Genomic DNA, 14036 nt, shown 5'->3' with positions numbered 1-14036 from the left:
ACAGGCAGGCAGGAGGAGGTCAGTCTAAGGAGCCTTATTAGGGAAAATCTTGGATGACAAACTCAAGGAATGCTCCTGCTAAAGACCAGGAGACTTTTTGCTACTGACTGCAGGGGGAAGAGCCTCTGTGAGGAACTGTACAAGGCAAAGCAAAGCTAGAAAGAAAATCATAGAATCACAGAATAGTTAGGGCTGGAAAGGACCTTAACATCACCCAGTTCCAACCCCCTGCCATGGGCAGGACGCCTCACACTAGACCACCAAGGCTCTGCTCAGCCTGGCCTTGAACACTGCCAGGGATGGAGCATTTACCTGAATAATAAATAACAATAAAACCTTATTGTCTTTCACTGCCAGTGAAAGCATAAAATGCACCAATTGTACAATTAATTGTGTCTCACCTCATCCAGTTCTTATCTTTCATTTTCTGTGTCATTCACCAGACAACATTATCACTTTTTGTGGGGGCACTCCCTTGTTCTGTGATGTTTTTGGATGTATTACTGGGAGAGTTTGAATGGGAAGGGTTTAAAATCATTGAATCATAGAATCACAGAATGGTTTGGGTTGGAAAGGACCTTAAGATCATCCAGTTCCAACCCCCCTGCCACGGGCAGGGACACCTCACACTAAACCATGGCACCCAAGGCTCTGTCAAACCTGGTCTTGAACACTGCCAGGGATGGAGCATTTGCTACTTCTCTGGGCACCCTGTGCCAGTCCCTCAGCACTCTCACAGGGAAGAACTTCTTCCTTATATCCAACCTGAACTTCCCCGTTTCAGTTTGAACCCATCACCCCCTGTCCTATCACTATGGTCCCTCTCCAGCATCCTTGTAGGCCCCCTTCAGATACTGGAAGCTGCTCTGAGGTCTGATGAAGATGCTCAAAGGTAAAGCTAACAAAATGTTAGTCTTACCATAGAGAAAAACAGGTTTTACCCTTCCAGCTCTAGTCTAGACTCTGGTGAAACAGAGACTAAAGGAATGGCTCAGCGCTTCTGTACAAAAAGCAAGTTATTATTCAAAGGAATGCTTGTGCTGATGGAGCTTTACAGAAGTAATGATGCTGTGCCCCAAGCTGAGGACCGACACTCAATTCAATTAGGTTTGGGGAATATATAGGCTTTACTCCAGTGCTTCACAGAGAACAATTTTACCTAGTCAACAAAAGAGTTGTAGCTTTCGGCCCCACTGTAAGGAATCAAAGGGAAACCAGAGTAAGGAACAAAAGCCCTTGTGATCATGGGGCTGATTAATGTTCTCTTCGCTCTTTCTTATCCCACCTGCTCTGTTTTGATTTTGCCTGAATAAGGTTCTCCCTGGTTGTATCCTGCTTAAATGAGAGTGCTGGCTGCCTGGGAAAGGAATCACCCTCATGTCTTTCCCTAAGTGCTCAGCATATGTTTGCAAGTTCCAAATAATATAGTCAGATGTAATAGCAATCATGTATTTGAATTACAGGATTCCTTGGGCTTTAGTGCAGCAGCAGAGCTCTGCAGTGCCAGGCACTAGAGAAATACTCTGCAAAAGGTTTATACTAATCCAGAGCCACATTCTTGTTCAAAAAGCATCTGAAGTGAAGAAGAAGGGAAGTGGAAGGAGGAAATGACAGAAAACACACGATAATCACCACTAGTTGGGCATAAAGCAGAGCTATAATAACGTGTTTAGAGTCTACGAGTTCACAGCATCCTCCAGCTCATCACTGCTCTGGAGCATACAGTTGATGCAGCTGGCTTCTTGGGTTTCTTCCTTTCTCCAGGCAGGCTCTTAAAGGGAATTACACGTTGCACAGCCAGAAAAGCAGAGCAGAAAGCAGGAAACTGTTGTTTCAAATGAAATTCATGAAGCTGAGCAAGGCATGTGAGGGCCCTACCCAGCACAGAGGAGACAAGTGGGCGGCAAGTATAGGCTGCTTAACCTGGTCAATGGTCGTGCAATGGTTGTACCTGAATCTGAGCCAAAACACCTCTCAAAAGTGATTCCTCTGAGAGAAAGGGACTCAGAGCTTAGAAATGTTTAGTGAGAGCAATGGGTTCACACCCTCAGCAGCTGAGATATCCTCATCTCAAGGTCTCTCACTTTCCTGGCAAGTGCTAAGCTACTGCTGAAAAGACCACCCTACCCTACCATGGTTTCTATTGACTGAATCCAAGGCAATTCAAGCCATCATCTGAGCACAGCTTGGAAAGCGGGCTCAGATGGCTCAGCTATAGGCTTGTTTCTCAAATTCTGGTCAAGAGGAATCTGGTCATGCAGTCTACGCACCCTGAGATCATTCAGGGTGAAACCTTAGGTTTCTAAGGAGACTTTCTGCCCAAAGAGGTAAGAGTTTGCTTCGGGTGCTAAAGGAGGTCTGGTAGAGCTTCCCTGAGTTCCTCCTTTGAGCACTGGTGCCCAAACTCTGCTTATGCATCTTTTCAGGTGCAGAAATGCTTTGTGAAATGCATGTCCAAGCCCCTGTTTTCTGAAGGTGGTTCATGCCACCTTTTGTTACATCTCATACACCAGCACTGCCTCCTTCCCAGGAGTAACTTCCCTCAGTTCAGCAGACAGTGGTAGGGTTCTTACAACACAGAGGAGACTTTCATGGTTTCTTTCTTCATCTATTAATCAAAAGCATTTCATTAAGCACTAGTCAGAAGTACCAGGAACTGTCCCAAGCTGTAAAGACAACCCATAACCACTGCTTAGACCCTCAGATCACAACCCATCATCCTGTCTAATGGCACAACCAACTACACCTGCTTCTCGATGCTGTGACACATAGGTTCACACTACCCTCCTGACAGTGCTAACAGCCTGCAGCAGGTGATCCCCAAATGTTACTATCCAACAGAGAACCAGCAAGGAGCTGAACCTGAAAATGTGAACCAGTCATTTTGTTCTCTTGCTTGAAGAAAGGTTGAGCAACAGTCAGCATAAAACAGAGGAAGAGAAGCTGGGTGATTTATAACAAATTAAACCAGCTATCCAGTCTTCCCAGGTACAGCAGGCTTCGCAGTGCTTGCTGGTTCCTCCAAGATGCCCCTGCTGTTTGCCTGGCTCTATCTGTGATGGTAAATGCTAATTTATGATGGCTGTTTACCCAGGTGCATTCAGATCTCAACACTTCCCTTTATACCTGTAGCTAGCACATTAATGCATCATTCTTTATGGTTTCGAGGAAGCAGGCAGCTCCCACACCATGCCCAGGAGACAATGCTCTCGGGCTATAAAAGCCTTGCAGTGTGAACAAAGAAAAGGAAGATACAAAAAGCAGCCCACCACCTTGCCTGCAGCTCCAGCAGTTGCACAGCCAAAGGTTTGCGTGCTGGGGTTCTCCTGGATTCTTTGCAAGTCCTTTTAGAATGCTGACATTACCCGCAGGTGTAACCCTAAGAACTGGCAAAGAGCAATGCAAGCTCCTGCCAACTCTCAAACATGTTATTTGGCGTGTGGTGGACAGATGGTGGACGCATGGGTGTTAAGAAGGCCAGTGAGCAGTGCCAGCACTTCTCTTGCCAAAGGATTTGAAATGGTGCTGACCCAAAGCATTGTGCAAGGCTTCACCTTCCTACAAGCACGACCTGATCCTTGAATGGGGCAAGTAAGACATGATGGACTCGTGAGTCCTGTAGGCCTGCATCCAGCTCTGGGGCAGCAGCACAAGAGGGATGTGGAGCTGTTGGAGCGACTCCAGAGGAGGCCACGGAGATGCTGCGAGGGCTGGAGCAGCTCTGCTCTGGAGCCAGGCTGAGAGAGCTGGGCTGGGTCAGCCTGGAGAAGAGAAGGCTCCTGAAGGGGAGACCTGAGAGCAGCTCCAGTGCCTAAAGGGGCTGCAGGAAAGCTGGAGAGGGGCTTGGGACAAGGGCCTGTAGGGACAGGCCGAGGGGGAATGGCTTGAACCTGCCCGAGGGGAGACTGAGCTGAGCTCTTAGGCAGAAGCTCTTCCCTGTGAGGATGCTGAGGCGCTGGCACAAGGTGCCCAGAGAAGCTGTGGCTGCCCCATCCCTGGCAGTGCTCAAAGCCAGGTTGGACACAGGGGCTTGGAGCAAGCTGCTCTAGTGGAAGGGGTCCCTGCTCATGGAAGGGGGCTGGAACTGGATGAACTTTAAGGTCCCTTCCAAGCCATGATTACTCTGTGGAGTTGTGCCAATGGGCTATGGTACAGTTAAACAAACTACATTGAATCCAGTCCTGAATTACATCATCCTTGAAGTGAGAGTTGGTTTTTAGTGGCAGCAGTAATACTCAGGGCTGCAAGGAAAGGCCAAAATCCCTTGGGCAGTGCCATGGTGCCTCTGACCTGCTCACTGCTCCAGGGTTGGAAGATTAAGGCAGCATTTAGTTGTTCTGGCCCAGGAGGATGGAGAGAAGGAAAGCATCAGCACTGCTCCACTTGCTAGGTCTTGGGTAGCATCTGGTGGAGCACAGTCTAAACCTGCAAAGGCAAAATGGGCCTACGTGTACATTGGAACCCTGTGCTCATGCTAGGCTAAAAGCATTGCATGTAGCTGTGATGAATGAGATAGAAACTGAGGGGCAGAAGCCTCACTAGTACAATTCCTGCAGAAAAAGGGAACAGGATGGCTTATTTTCTTCACTCCCAAACAAAGATCTTTGACTAGGTGACAGAGAAATGAAGCTCCTATACTTCTATGTAATATACATTAGGATAGGCCAGCATTATTTGACTGGGAAGGTTATCTATTTATCATCTATCTCTCTATCCACCTATCTATCTATCCATCTACCTATCTAACTACCTATTTATCCATCCACCTGTCTATCTATCCAAATTATCCTGCATTAATCACTAATACAAGCCTTTGGATGTGTTTCAACTGGGAAGAGGCAGCAGAGAACAGCAGGCAACTGAACATCAACCTCCAATGAATCTTAAGTGTTAGATAGTAGCAGGAACATTCATATTCCAGACATATTTTTCACCTGAGAAAGACTCTTGCCTTTCACAAGTGTAGATTCACCAGAGGCAGAGTTTAGGAGTTATTCAGCAACTGGAATTGTTCAAAGCAGGAAATGAAGGATGCTGTCTGTTCCATCTCCCAAAGAACCAGCTTTACCCTACCTGGAAGAATTGGCTCCTCTGGAAAAGCCCAAAACAATAACAGAGGCCCTCAAGTGAAGTTCCTGTGTTGATCAGACAGAACCTTTAGACCAAAAGAGCAATTTGCTTTATACCTGTAATTCTCCCATGGTTTCAGGACATTCTAGCGTATCCAGACAGTGAAATGGGGAATTTCCAACTCTCTGGCTCTCAATATGGAGGGAATCAGACAGTTAGATAATTTCCCACGAGTAAAGACGGCTAACACAGCTTTGCTGTGAAGAATATCCTCTCCTCTTCTCCCCTGTTATTCCCATACACTATGTTCCTAAATGAAATGGAACCCATATATAGGCTATGGAATATCAGCTTCTTCTCGAGGCTTTGTCAAATGCCCTTAACTCCGCTTCTAGGACTTGTCACAGAGGATAATTTCCTTGGTCTTTTAAACCTTCAAACTTCTGATTCTTCAAGCACATGTCAGAGCACTCAGTGTGGGCTGAGAGCCCTGCTTTCAGGTAGCGAGTGTTTGCAGCCATGAATTAGAGAGGTTATTTTCTGCCAAAGAGAGGCAAGAACCACTTTTCTCAGCTTCTTTTAAGGAAACACCTCCCATTTCTGGTAATACAGGTGGCCTCATAGGTCAAACGTGCAAAATCCTCTCCTTTCACCCAGAGTGGTCAAGCTCTCTCACTGCACTGTTTTTCCTTGTCTGATACTGGCTGATCACCTACACTCAGTTACCTGCTACAACTCCTTTCGAGTTGATGGGCTTTGTGTTTAAAAGTGTAAATAAAGTGGCCTTGGGTGTGAAACCTAAGTGCTGGCTTTGAGAAATGACACTGGTGTGTGAAGAGGGACCTGCTTTCCAAGACATCTCTTTTCTAAGCCGAACAGAGATTACGTTTCACTGCATCTCTGCCCCAGTGACTTGTGCTCAGCTTGTTATTGTTTGTCTGAGAAAGCTCCAGATTGAAGAGGCAAACACACCCTGTAATTTGGGACCCGTGTCCCTCAGGGTATGATTAGGCTGGGTTCATGAAAAAGATTCTGGCTTCAGCTCCCATTATCCTGAGGAATTTCCGGCTGCAGGGATCTTGATTAGCAGACACTCGATACCACAGTGCAGGAGCCAGCTTCCCATGAGCTCAGGCAGGGTGAAGCTCCCCCCATAGCTGTGTCTCAGCTTCAAGAGATGCTGCTCTGAGCAGAAAGTGACTTGAAGGGCAGCAGTCATCCACCAAAAGTAGGGACCTACAAGGTAGTACCTGAAATAGCTCAGAGGGATGAATGCCCTAAATCTGTTCCTCTGTGCTGACAGTGACTAGCTCAGATGGTTGACTTCTAAAGCTTCATGAAAGGACTACCATCTCCACTGCCTGCATTCATGTGCATGCAAAGACAAATTTGGCAATAGCCCTGTAATCCTTTACAGGGAACCAAAAAAACCCACCTTTCTCCAGCCCTGAGCGTGCATCACTCCAGAAACTGTGACAGGATCCCTCAAGAGAGAGAAATTATAGTGCTCATACACATGCTACATGCTCTTTTAAGAGGCTCTTCAGGCCTCCATCTCTTCAGTGCGCTTTGAAGCACAGCAGTTTCTCAGGGTGTAATGTTCGTGGTGACAAAGTGGCTGCATTAAATATGGGCTCAGTTCTAAACACAGGTGACCAGTGTTGTTTGAGTTCCCTTTGGATAGCTGCTGTCACACATGAAACATATATATGCTCTACTAGAGATCCAAGTTAACGTGAAGGGGAAGCAAAAAGCCAGCTCGGGTACTCCAGGTTCCTCAGATGGTGCTGGACATAAGGCAACAGACATTAAGTTGGAACATGGAAAACTATTATTAGATATTAGGAGGAGAATTATTACTATCAGGATGGCCATATACTAAAGCAGGTTGTGCAGAGAGGAGGCATATCCATCTTTGGAGGTGTTCAGCAGTTGACTGGACACCACCTTGAGCAACCCGATGTAATTAGAACTGTGTTGAGTGAGTGGGTAACTGGATAAGTGCTGGAGTTATCCAGTTATATATATAAATGGATATATATATATGGATGTTCTACAAATGTCTTTAGCTGTCTTGCTATAGAAATCAGCATAAAAACTAGGAAACAGGTCCAGAAGCAGCCTTTCTTCACAAGACCATGTAACTATGTTCAAATCCCTGTGATACACAGGGAACTCAGGCTTCAGAGCAGAAATGCCTCACCACTGCTGATGCCCCTGCATCTCAGGGGTTGAAGTTCTAGATTTGAGCTCACAAATGATTGACAAAAATCAAGTCAAGAAGGTGTTTTCCACTGTTTCACTTTTCATCTGAGGAGAGTCCTTAGCAGTGATGTAGCAAAATCAAAGGAATGGTGTGTGATGGGTTATCTGTAAGCTGTAATGCACACCATGTACATGTACTAGTTTTAGTGTACTAAGAGTGAAGTCAACACTCACTTGTGGGCTCTGACACATGAAAAAGCTGTCACAAGGCAACTCATTACAACCTATCAGTTGCTCTGCATATACCACTGCTCCCCACGAGCTCATCAAATGCAAGTTAGCAGCTGATGTGCTCTAACTTGTAAACACATTGATGCCTTTTGTCTCTCCTATCTACATCTGCTGTCCTGCAATGGCAAGGTGACAAACAGCTTGTTTCAAGGTGAAGGTAACCCGGTTCTAAAGTTAGCACCTTGAATCAGGAGATGGTGTTCCAGCAGCCTACTCAGAGTGTGGCCATGCTCTTTGTGATGTTACACAGTTGTGTTCTGCACTGCATGTTATTACTCCTTCCTTCTCTGTTTCTAAAAGCTCCACAGGATTTGTGTTGGCTATTTTTTTTCCATGGAAACTGGGATTATCCTTGGCTCTGTTTACCATATTTTTACACATCTGATGTGATGAACTTTATTGCTGCCCTGTGTCAGCTGCAAATAGGAAAGAGAAGTACCGTGATGCTCGGTTTCATGTGAGGCAAAAAGCAATCTTTGTTTTAGAGTGTGCACTCTTTGTATGGTTCTCCATTTTTTTCCCCATCTTTTCTAAAGGGATAATTTGGTCCATTTGCCATGCCAGATGTGCAGAAGTATTTTAAATGTTCAATCAGAATCCCAGTTGCTGTGAAGCAGATAATCACAGTCTTGGCTTGGCTATTTGTTGTAGCTGTACTGTTCTTGTGAATATGATAAAACAGAGGCTTGCAAAAGGCAGTCTCCACTTCACAGTCTGGGTCCTGGCCCAGACTTGTGGTTTACAAAGCCTTTTGCTGAGTGACAACAAAACAAATTATGCAGTCTCCCTTATGCCTTAAATTTAATATCTCATCTCCTGCCCTTTAATTCAAACCTTCACACTGCACCAGGTTTTCCTTTGTAATGAGATAACCCTGAATATTAAGTTTGCATTACGCAGAGCTATTATTCACATGTCTGACATCATTATATATGGAACTGTAATCAATAAAACATGGCTCAAGAGGGATTGGATGGCTTGTGGGCATGGGGATCAGTCACCAAAAGCCTCTAAGTTTCTGCAAAACATCCACCCCAAGTCCGTGGTGACTTACTGGGGAGCCTTGATGAAAACCTCAGGCAGTGAGGCCATTTGGACAGGCAGGGATGTAGGCTGTCTGAGGTGGTCCCACTGTATCACTGCTGAGCCACTCATCTGGGGTGGGGTGATGTGTACATAGCCTCTGCTTGCTCTCTGGTATATGGACTTGATTTGAGGATAAACAAACATCCCCCTTCAGCCCTGGCACCCCGGATCCATTCCATTTGAATTCAAATCCACTCTGGCTGAGTCAGCCTGGCAGGCTTCACTGTCTGCTCCCCACCAGCTGTCAAAACCCAATCTGCCCTGCAGCATCAAGCCCAGCTGACTGCTCACTGGATGAGCTCTGCAGGCTCTGTGGAGCCTGACACGTCGCATGTGCTCACATCCTACCTCCATCGTTGTCTTTCCCATCTCCACACGCCGTCTCCATGGAGGTGTCGCATCCCGCTCCTCTCCATCCCAGCTGGCAGACGCAGTGCCAGCCATTCATGTCCAGAGTGCATCTGCCGTTGCCGTTGCACAAGCCAGGGCATCCCTCTGCAAGGCAAAGAGCCACATGTTCAAATACACTGCAAAGACAAAGCAAACAGCCTGGAGAGGGGCTAAGTAAACAGCATTTTGCCTTTGCCTTCTGTTTGTTTTTTCTCTGCTCTCACTTGGTGTCTTCCAACCTATCGGGATGGTGGTGACCACTCAATGAGCTGCTGCTGCTGCTGGCTCTCCCCGGAGGTCCTCACAGCACAGCCTCACTACTTAGACCAAAGGAATCAGGGAATCATAGAGTGGTTTGGGTCAGAAATGACCTTAAGATCAGCCAGTTCCAACCCCCTGCTATGGGCAGGTACACCTTCCACTAGAGCAGGTTACTCAGGCTCCAACCTGTCTCACCTGGAATGGTGAGCTTCTGGAAGGCAATGAGATTTTCTTGCTCCACTGGTTATAAAACCCACCTTGCTCTCTAAGCATTTGCTATAGAAGACCAAGAGTTGGGGTTACCTAAATTGCATGTGGGGTTAAAGCTCCCAGCACCCAGGGGGCTAAAGGAGCTGGCTCCCAGCAATACTGAGATCTCAGACTGGTGAGCAGTCAAAGCCAGCTGGAAAGGGAAGGCAGAAAACATTTGGAAAACACTCAGTTTCTCCACTGTAGTCATTTTGGGTGGGATTCATCTCGTCTGGTCACAATTAATCAATAACAGAGACACCCTCAACTCACTGTAGTCAGCAGAGAAACAGATTGTCCCATGGCATCAGCCTCTTTGGATGTGTTGGATGCCAATACCAATGAGCTGAGGAAAACAGCCATTTCTCCCCAGTGACTAGAGAGAGCCCAGCACAGAGGCAGGTGCTTATTTTATGGGTGATAAAACTCAAGGGGGACGAATCCTATCTCCTAGTCTGCTCATGAGGGTTTGATTTCTCATCTGATGATCTCCTGCCGGAATCCTTGTCCTGTTTCTTTCCCCAGTAAGACAGCACTTTCCACAGTAAGCAGTGGTGGGAGGGAGGCTGCTTATACACTTCTGGGGGGTTTTTTACCTGCAGAGCTCAGAAATATTTACCAAGAAACCATCAGAAATGTAAGATGCATTTTACAGCTCAGGAAACTGAAGTGCAACGGAGCGAAGGTCACTCAGCAGGACTGATTATAGCAGGAACACAATTCAGTCTTCCTGAGCCCTGCTTTAAGGCACTCTCTATTTAGATGTGTTGTGCATCCTGCCACGTAGTTATGAGTTTCTCCAGCTTTGCAAGACAGGTTTTGCTTGTGAAAGTGTGTGAACAACACGGACTTCTCCTGTCCTAATGGGTTACAACATGATGATGAAGAGGCGTAGCATCTGGTTGACTGCCTGACACATGAGGGTCTGCCCATGGAAGTGGCGGGGCAGCATGTAGAGCACATCACATCATGGTGTGTCCTGCACTGGGGAAACACCATTCAGAAATGACTTGCAACTAAAGGATGGTTTCAGGGTGAATTTAACAGCTTTTCTAGGGGTGTTTTACTAACAAGTGACAGATTAACAGGAGGTAAATGGAAAAGGGAACAAAGGTGGTAAGGGAAAAGTCCTTTAAGAGGATCTTAAGTTTTTAATTTGCAAACATATTTGCTGTATTTGAGTATTTTCATTTCATTTTCAGTATTTCTATATTCATTTTTAAGTGTGTATTCTTGAGGGGCCACACAGTGTGTGGGTATGTGTGAGCATGCTTGCAGGTACTCTGATATTTATACACTATATTTGTATTTATACACTACAGGAGAGCTATTTATAGGTGAGGCTACTTGAAATTCTCCATTTTGATACCCTGCCTTCAGTTACTTACAGCAGTGCCAAACGTTTAACTATTTAATCTGATCTTTTTCTATACTAGAGTTAATTGATGTGTCTGTTGCCTTTCAGGACAAGCTTGTTTTGGAGAATGAGAGAGGAAGAATTATAGAATCCTAGAATGGTTGGAAAGGACCTTAAGACCATCTAATTCCAACCCTTTGCCATGGGCAGGGAGAAAAAGAAGTGTATTACTTCTTAAAGTAACCTGCTAAAATTACTTCGCTATGTAGGTAATCCCTCTTTGGACTAGATAAATACAGTTTGGATGGGACCATCCTTATGGTATCAATAGGACTTTTATCCCATCCTTATAAATCTGCCTAAATTTGCCTAGAGGAAAAACCTCTGAAGAAATCTCACTCCAAGGGTGTCCTGCATGGATCCATTAGAGCATCATCACTGAGCACACCTCATGTTTTACTGCTTGGACTCTTTATAACTCATCCTATAAAGTTCTTTTCTATGCAGCAGTTGTTCTGGAAACTCCTGGCAATGATGCTGTGGTGTTGACCTGGACAGGAGAGCAATGAGAAACATAGAGTTGAGGGATGAGAAGTTGAAGACACCACTGTAGGATAAGAAAACAAGGGTTGGATACCATTAGATTTTAACCCCAAAAGTATGTTTAATTCCTAAAGCAGGCTCTTTATTTTCTGCAATGGGAAGAAGATAGGTTTTAGAAGTTCCTGATAGGAGCTAAAGACAAAAAGTATCCTGGGTTTGGTTCTCCTGGGTTTGGTTCCAAGCCACGCAGGAATAGATGGAAACCCAGAAATGGTTTAAGTTAGCCTATGAGGTTTCATATGATGACAATTCAGAAGGAAAAGTGGGATTCCATGGTATTGTTTTTCGTTTCAATTATATTTTGCATTTCCTAATCTTTGGAACAAAGATCTCAAAGGCAAAGATCTAACATTAGTAGACAGAAATGATACTGTAGTGATCGATCACTTGCTTGAGACTGATAAAAGCAAATGATCTTCAATTGTCTCATACGAAGAGTGCCCAGAAAGTACAAGGAAAAACTAATACAACTGTAAAAATCAGGAATTCATGGAATTTCATGTGCTCCACACTCCCAGACTTAGGAAAGGAGGAATTTGGAGTGGTAGAAAATAGCTGATATAATTTGGATGAGGCACCTTCTGCACCTGAGGAAATAAGAAACCTTGATGTGTACACTCTAGCACAGCAAAGACTGAAAAGTCTCTGATTGTGTTCCACAAATTCATGGCGTGGATAAAGAGTGAGAAGGGAAAACAGCTATTTAAGATAAAGAGAATAATGCTGGAATAAGAACAAACGAGCAGAAACCAAACATGAATGAATTCTGGCTTGAAAATAGAAAGTAAAATAAATAATCTGCCAGGATCAAAGGAATAAAGTTATGGAGTAGCTTCCCAGTAGGAGTACTAAGGAGAAGAACCCACACTTACCTATCCATAGAGTGTAGTGCATCTATACAAAGTTTTACACAAAGTGGTTACCCTTTACAGCAAAGACTGGACTCTAACTGAGGAGACCCCATTCAGTCCTATAACTATGAATTTTGTGTGCAATTCATTGTCTAAATGAGATGTGTTTGAGAGTATTTGAATGGACTTTCTTGGACTTGATCTGGACCTAGAGAAACAAAGTCAAGCATCCGAGAAAGCAGACAGGAAAAGCGTCAGTCAGGAGAGGAGAGACAGAAGAGAGGGGGTATCTCATGGAATTATGTATTCCCAAAGCATGCATTCCTCTTCTTGACTATTAATGGTATCCAGGGTGCTTGATGAGATACAAGCATCTAATGCTGTAGATATCTAAAGGAGGATAAGTCCCACTTGTAATTTCATACTCCACTGTCTGGGCATCTTTCAAGTCTAGAATGTAAATTTACCCATCCCACAAAGGAAAAAGACATCTCTGGTTCCTAATGAGATAAATCTCTTCCAAGGAGTCAGAAAGAGCTGCTTCCTAATGAGATAAACTCTTCTTCACATATTCATGACCATAAAAGTTTTCAGCAATTAACCATTCCATTACCAAGTATCAGTGATGTGAGGATTAAGCTGTACCTCTTTTGTGTCATGGGTTTGATAGGAAAGAAGACAGTTTCCAGTAGTAATGAGAAAGGAAACCATTGATAGAAAACAACACAATTAACCAGCAGCTATATGAGTACCTTCAGAAAGGTAGATGGTAACATGGACATGTAAGCCAATGTATCTAGAAGAATGAACCTATATGTGCTGCCATTTTTTCACTGCATAAAGACTGCCCATCACCGACACTACAGCAGTAGGAACGTACAGTATTCCCCAGTCCACAAACAGTGCACTTCAAAGCACATGACAAAAAGACAACACAAATAAACTTGATCCTCTCTTTTCCCCCATGCTGGGGAATAAAGCAAAAAATCACCTTGTCTCCAAAGTGTTTCTGAGTACCAGCACAGTGGGATGGCTTAATCCTCACAGACTTACACCGCCATAATCTTGCAGCCCTGATTTCTCATAGCTAGAGGCACTAATGATTCATTATTCCTGTTTGTTAACTGTATTTGGGTGACTAAGGGAATTAAATACATGAATAGAGCTTTTTGAAGCAGTGCAGGGGGTACTCTTTATGTGGGTTTCCAATCGATGCACATGAAAGTGCTGCTGAAAGATGATTATAGTGGTGGACATTCCCAAGGATTTCAGGTCTGCCATAATACAGAGCAGGGAAGCAATATAGGAGTGATTTTTGAACTAGACAAGAAAAGAGTATCAGAGTCGAAGGAGACTGTCAGCAGAGTAAGAAATCATCCTGCCATTTTAAAGCTGTTGGCAAAATAATCTGCTCTTAATGATCTGTACAGTTAAGGCCTCTAATTAGTTCAATTATAAACAAGGTTCAATGGGATTTTCTTCAAACCAAGCCTCATTGCCACTTGAAATTGGACTTAAAAGATAAGGCTATTATCTTTCCTCCATCGTCACTAGGAAAGCACTGATGGATGCCCTAGCAAGTCCCAACAGACGGAGGTTGAGCTCCAAAACAGCTAGGACATGCCCGAATGCAACATGTGAGGACACAAACACTTGGAGCTTGAGGGAACAAC

At 44.7% G+C, this 14036-nt stretch overlaps 1 protein-coding gene across 11 annotated transcripts in view; it reads right to left on the bottom strand.

Annotated features, from left to right (window-relative positions):
* TENM4 (teneurin transmembrane protein 4) overlaps window positions 1–14036 on the bottom strand; it is a 759599-nt gene that overhangs the window by 111475 nt on the left and 634088 nt on the right. For all 11 annotated transcript variants that reach the window (XM_061458042.1, XM_061458041.1, XM_061458044.1 and 8 more), the window contains one exon: window positions 9001–9147. In XM_061458042.1, the coding sequence (XP_061314026.1) occupies window positions 9001–9147 (147 nt within the window). The remainder of the gene's footprint in view (window positions 1–9000; window positions 9148–14036) is intronic.

Source organism: Pezoporus flaviventris, unplaced genomic scaffold, assembly GCF_033815535.1.
Source record: "Pezoporus flaviventris isolate CSIRO_AGI_PZ_B2104156 unplaced genomic scaffold, CSIRO_AGI_Pfla_v1 ptg000025l, whole genome shotgun sequence".
Lineage (NCBI taxonomy): Eukaryota > Metazoa > Chordata > Aves > Psittaciformes > Psittacidae > Pezoporus > Pezoporus flaviventris.
This window is presented reverse-complemented; position numbering and strand designations above follow the sequence as displayed.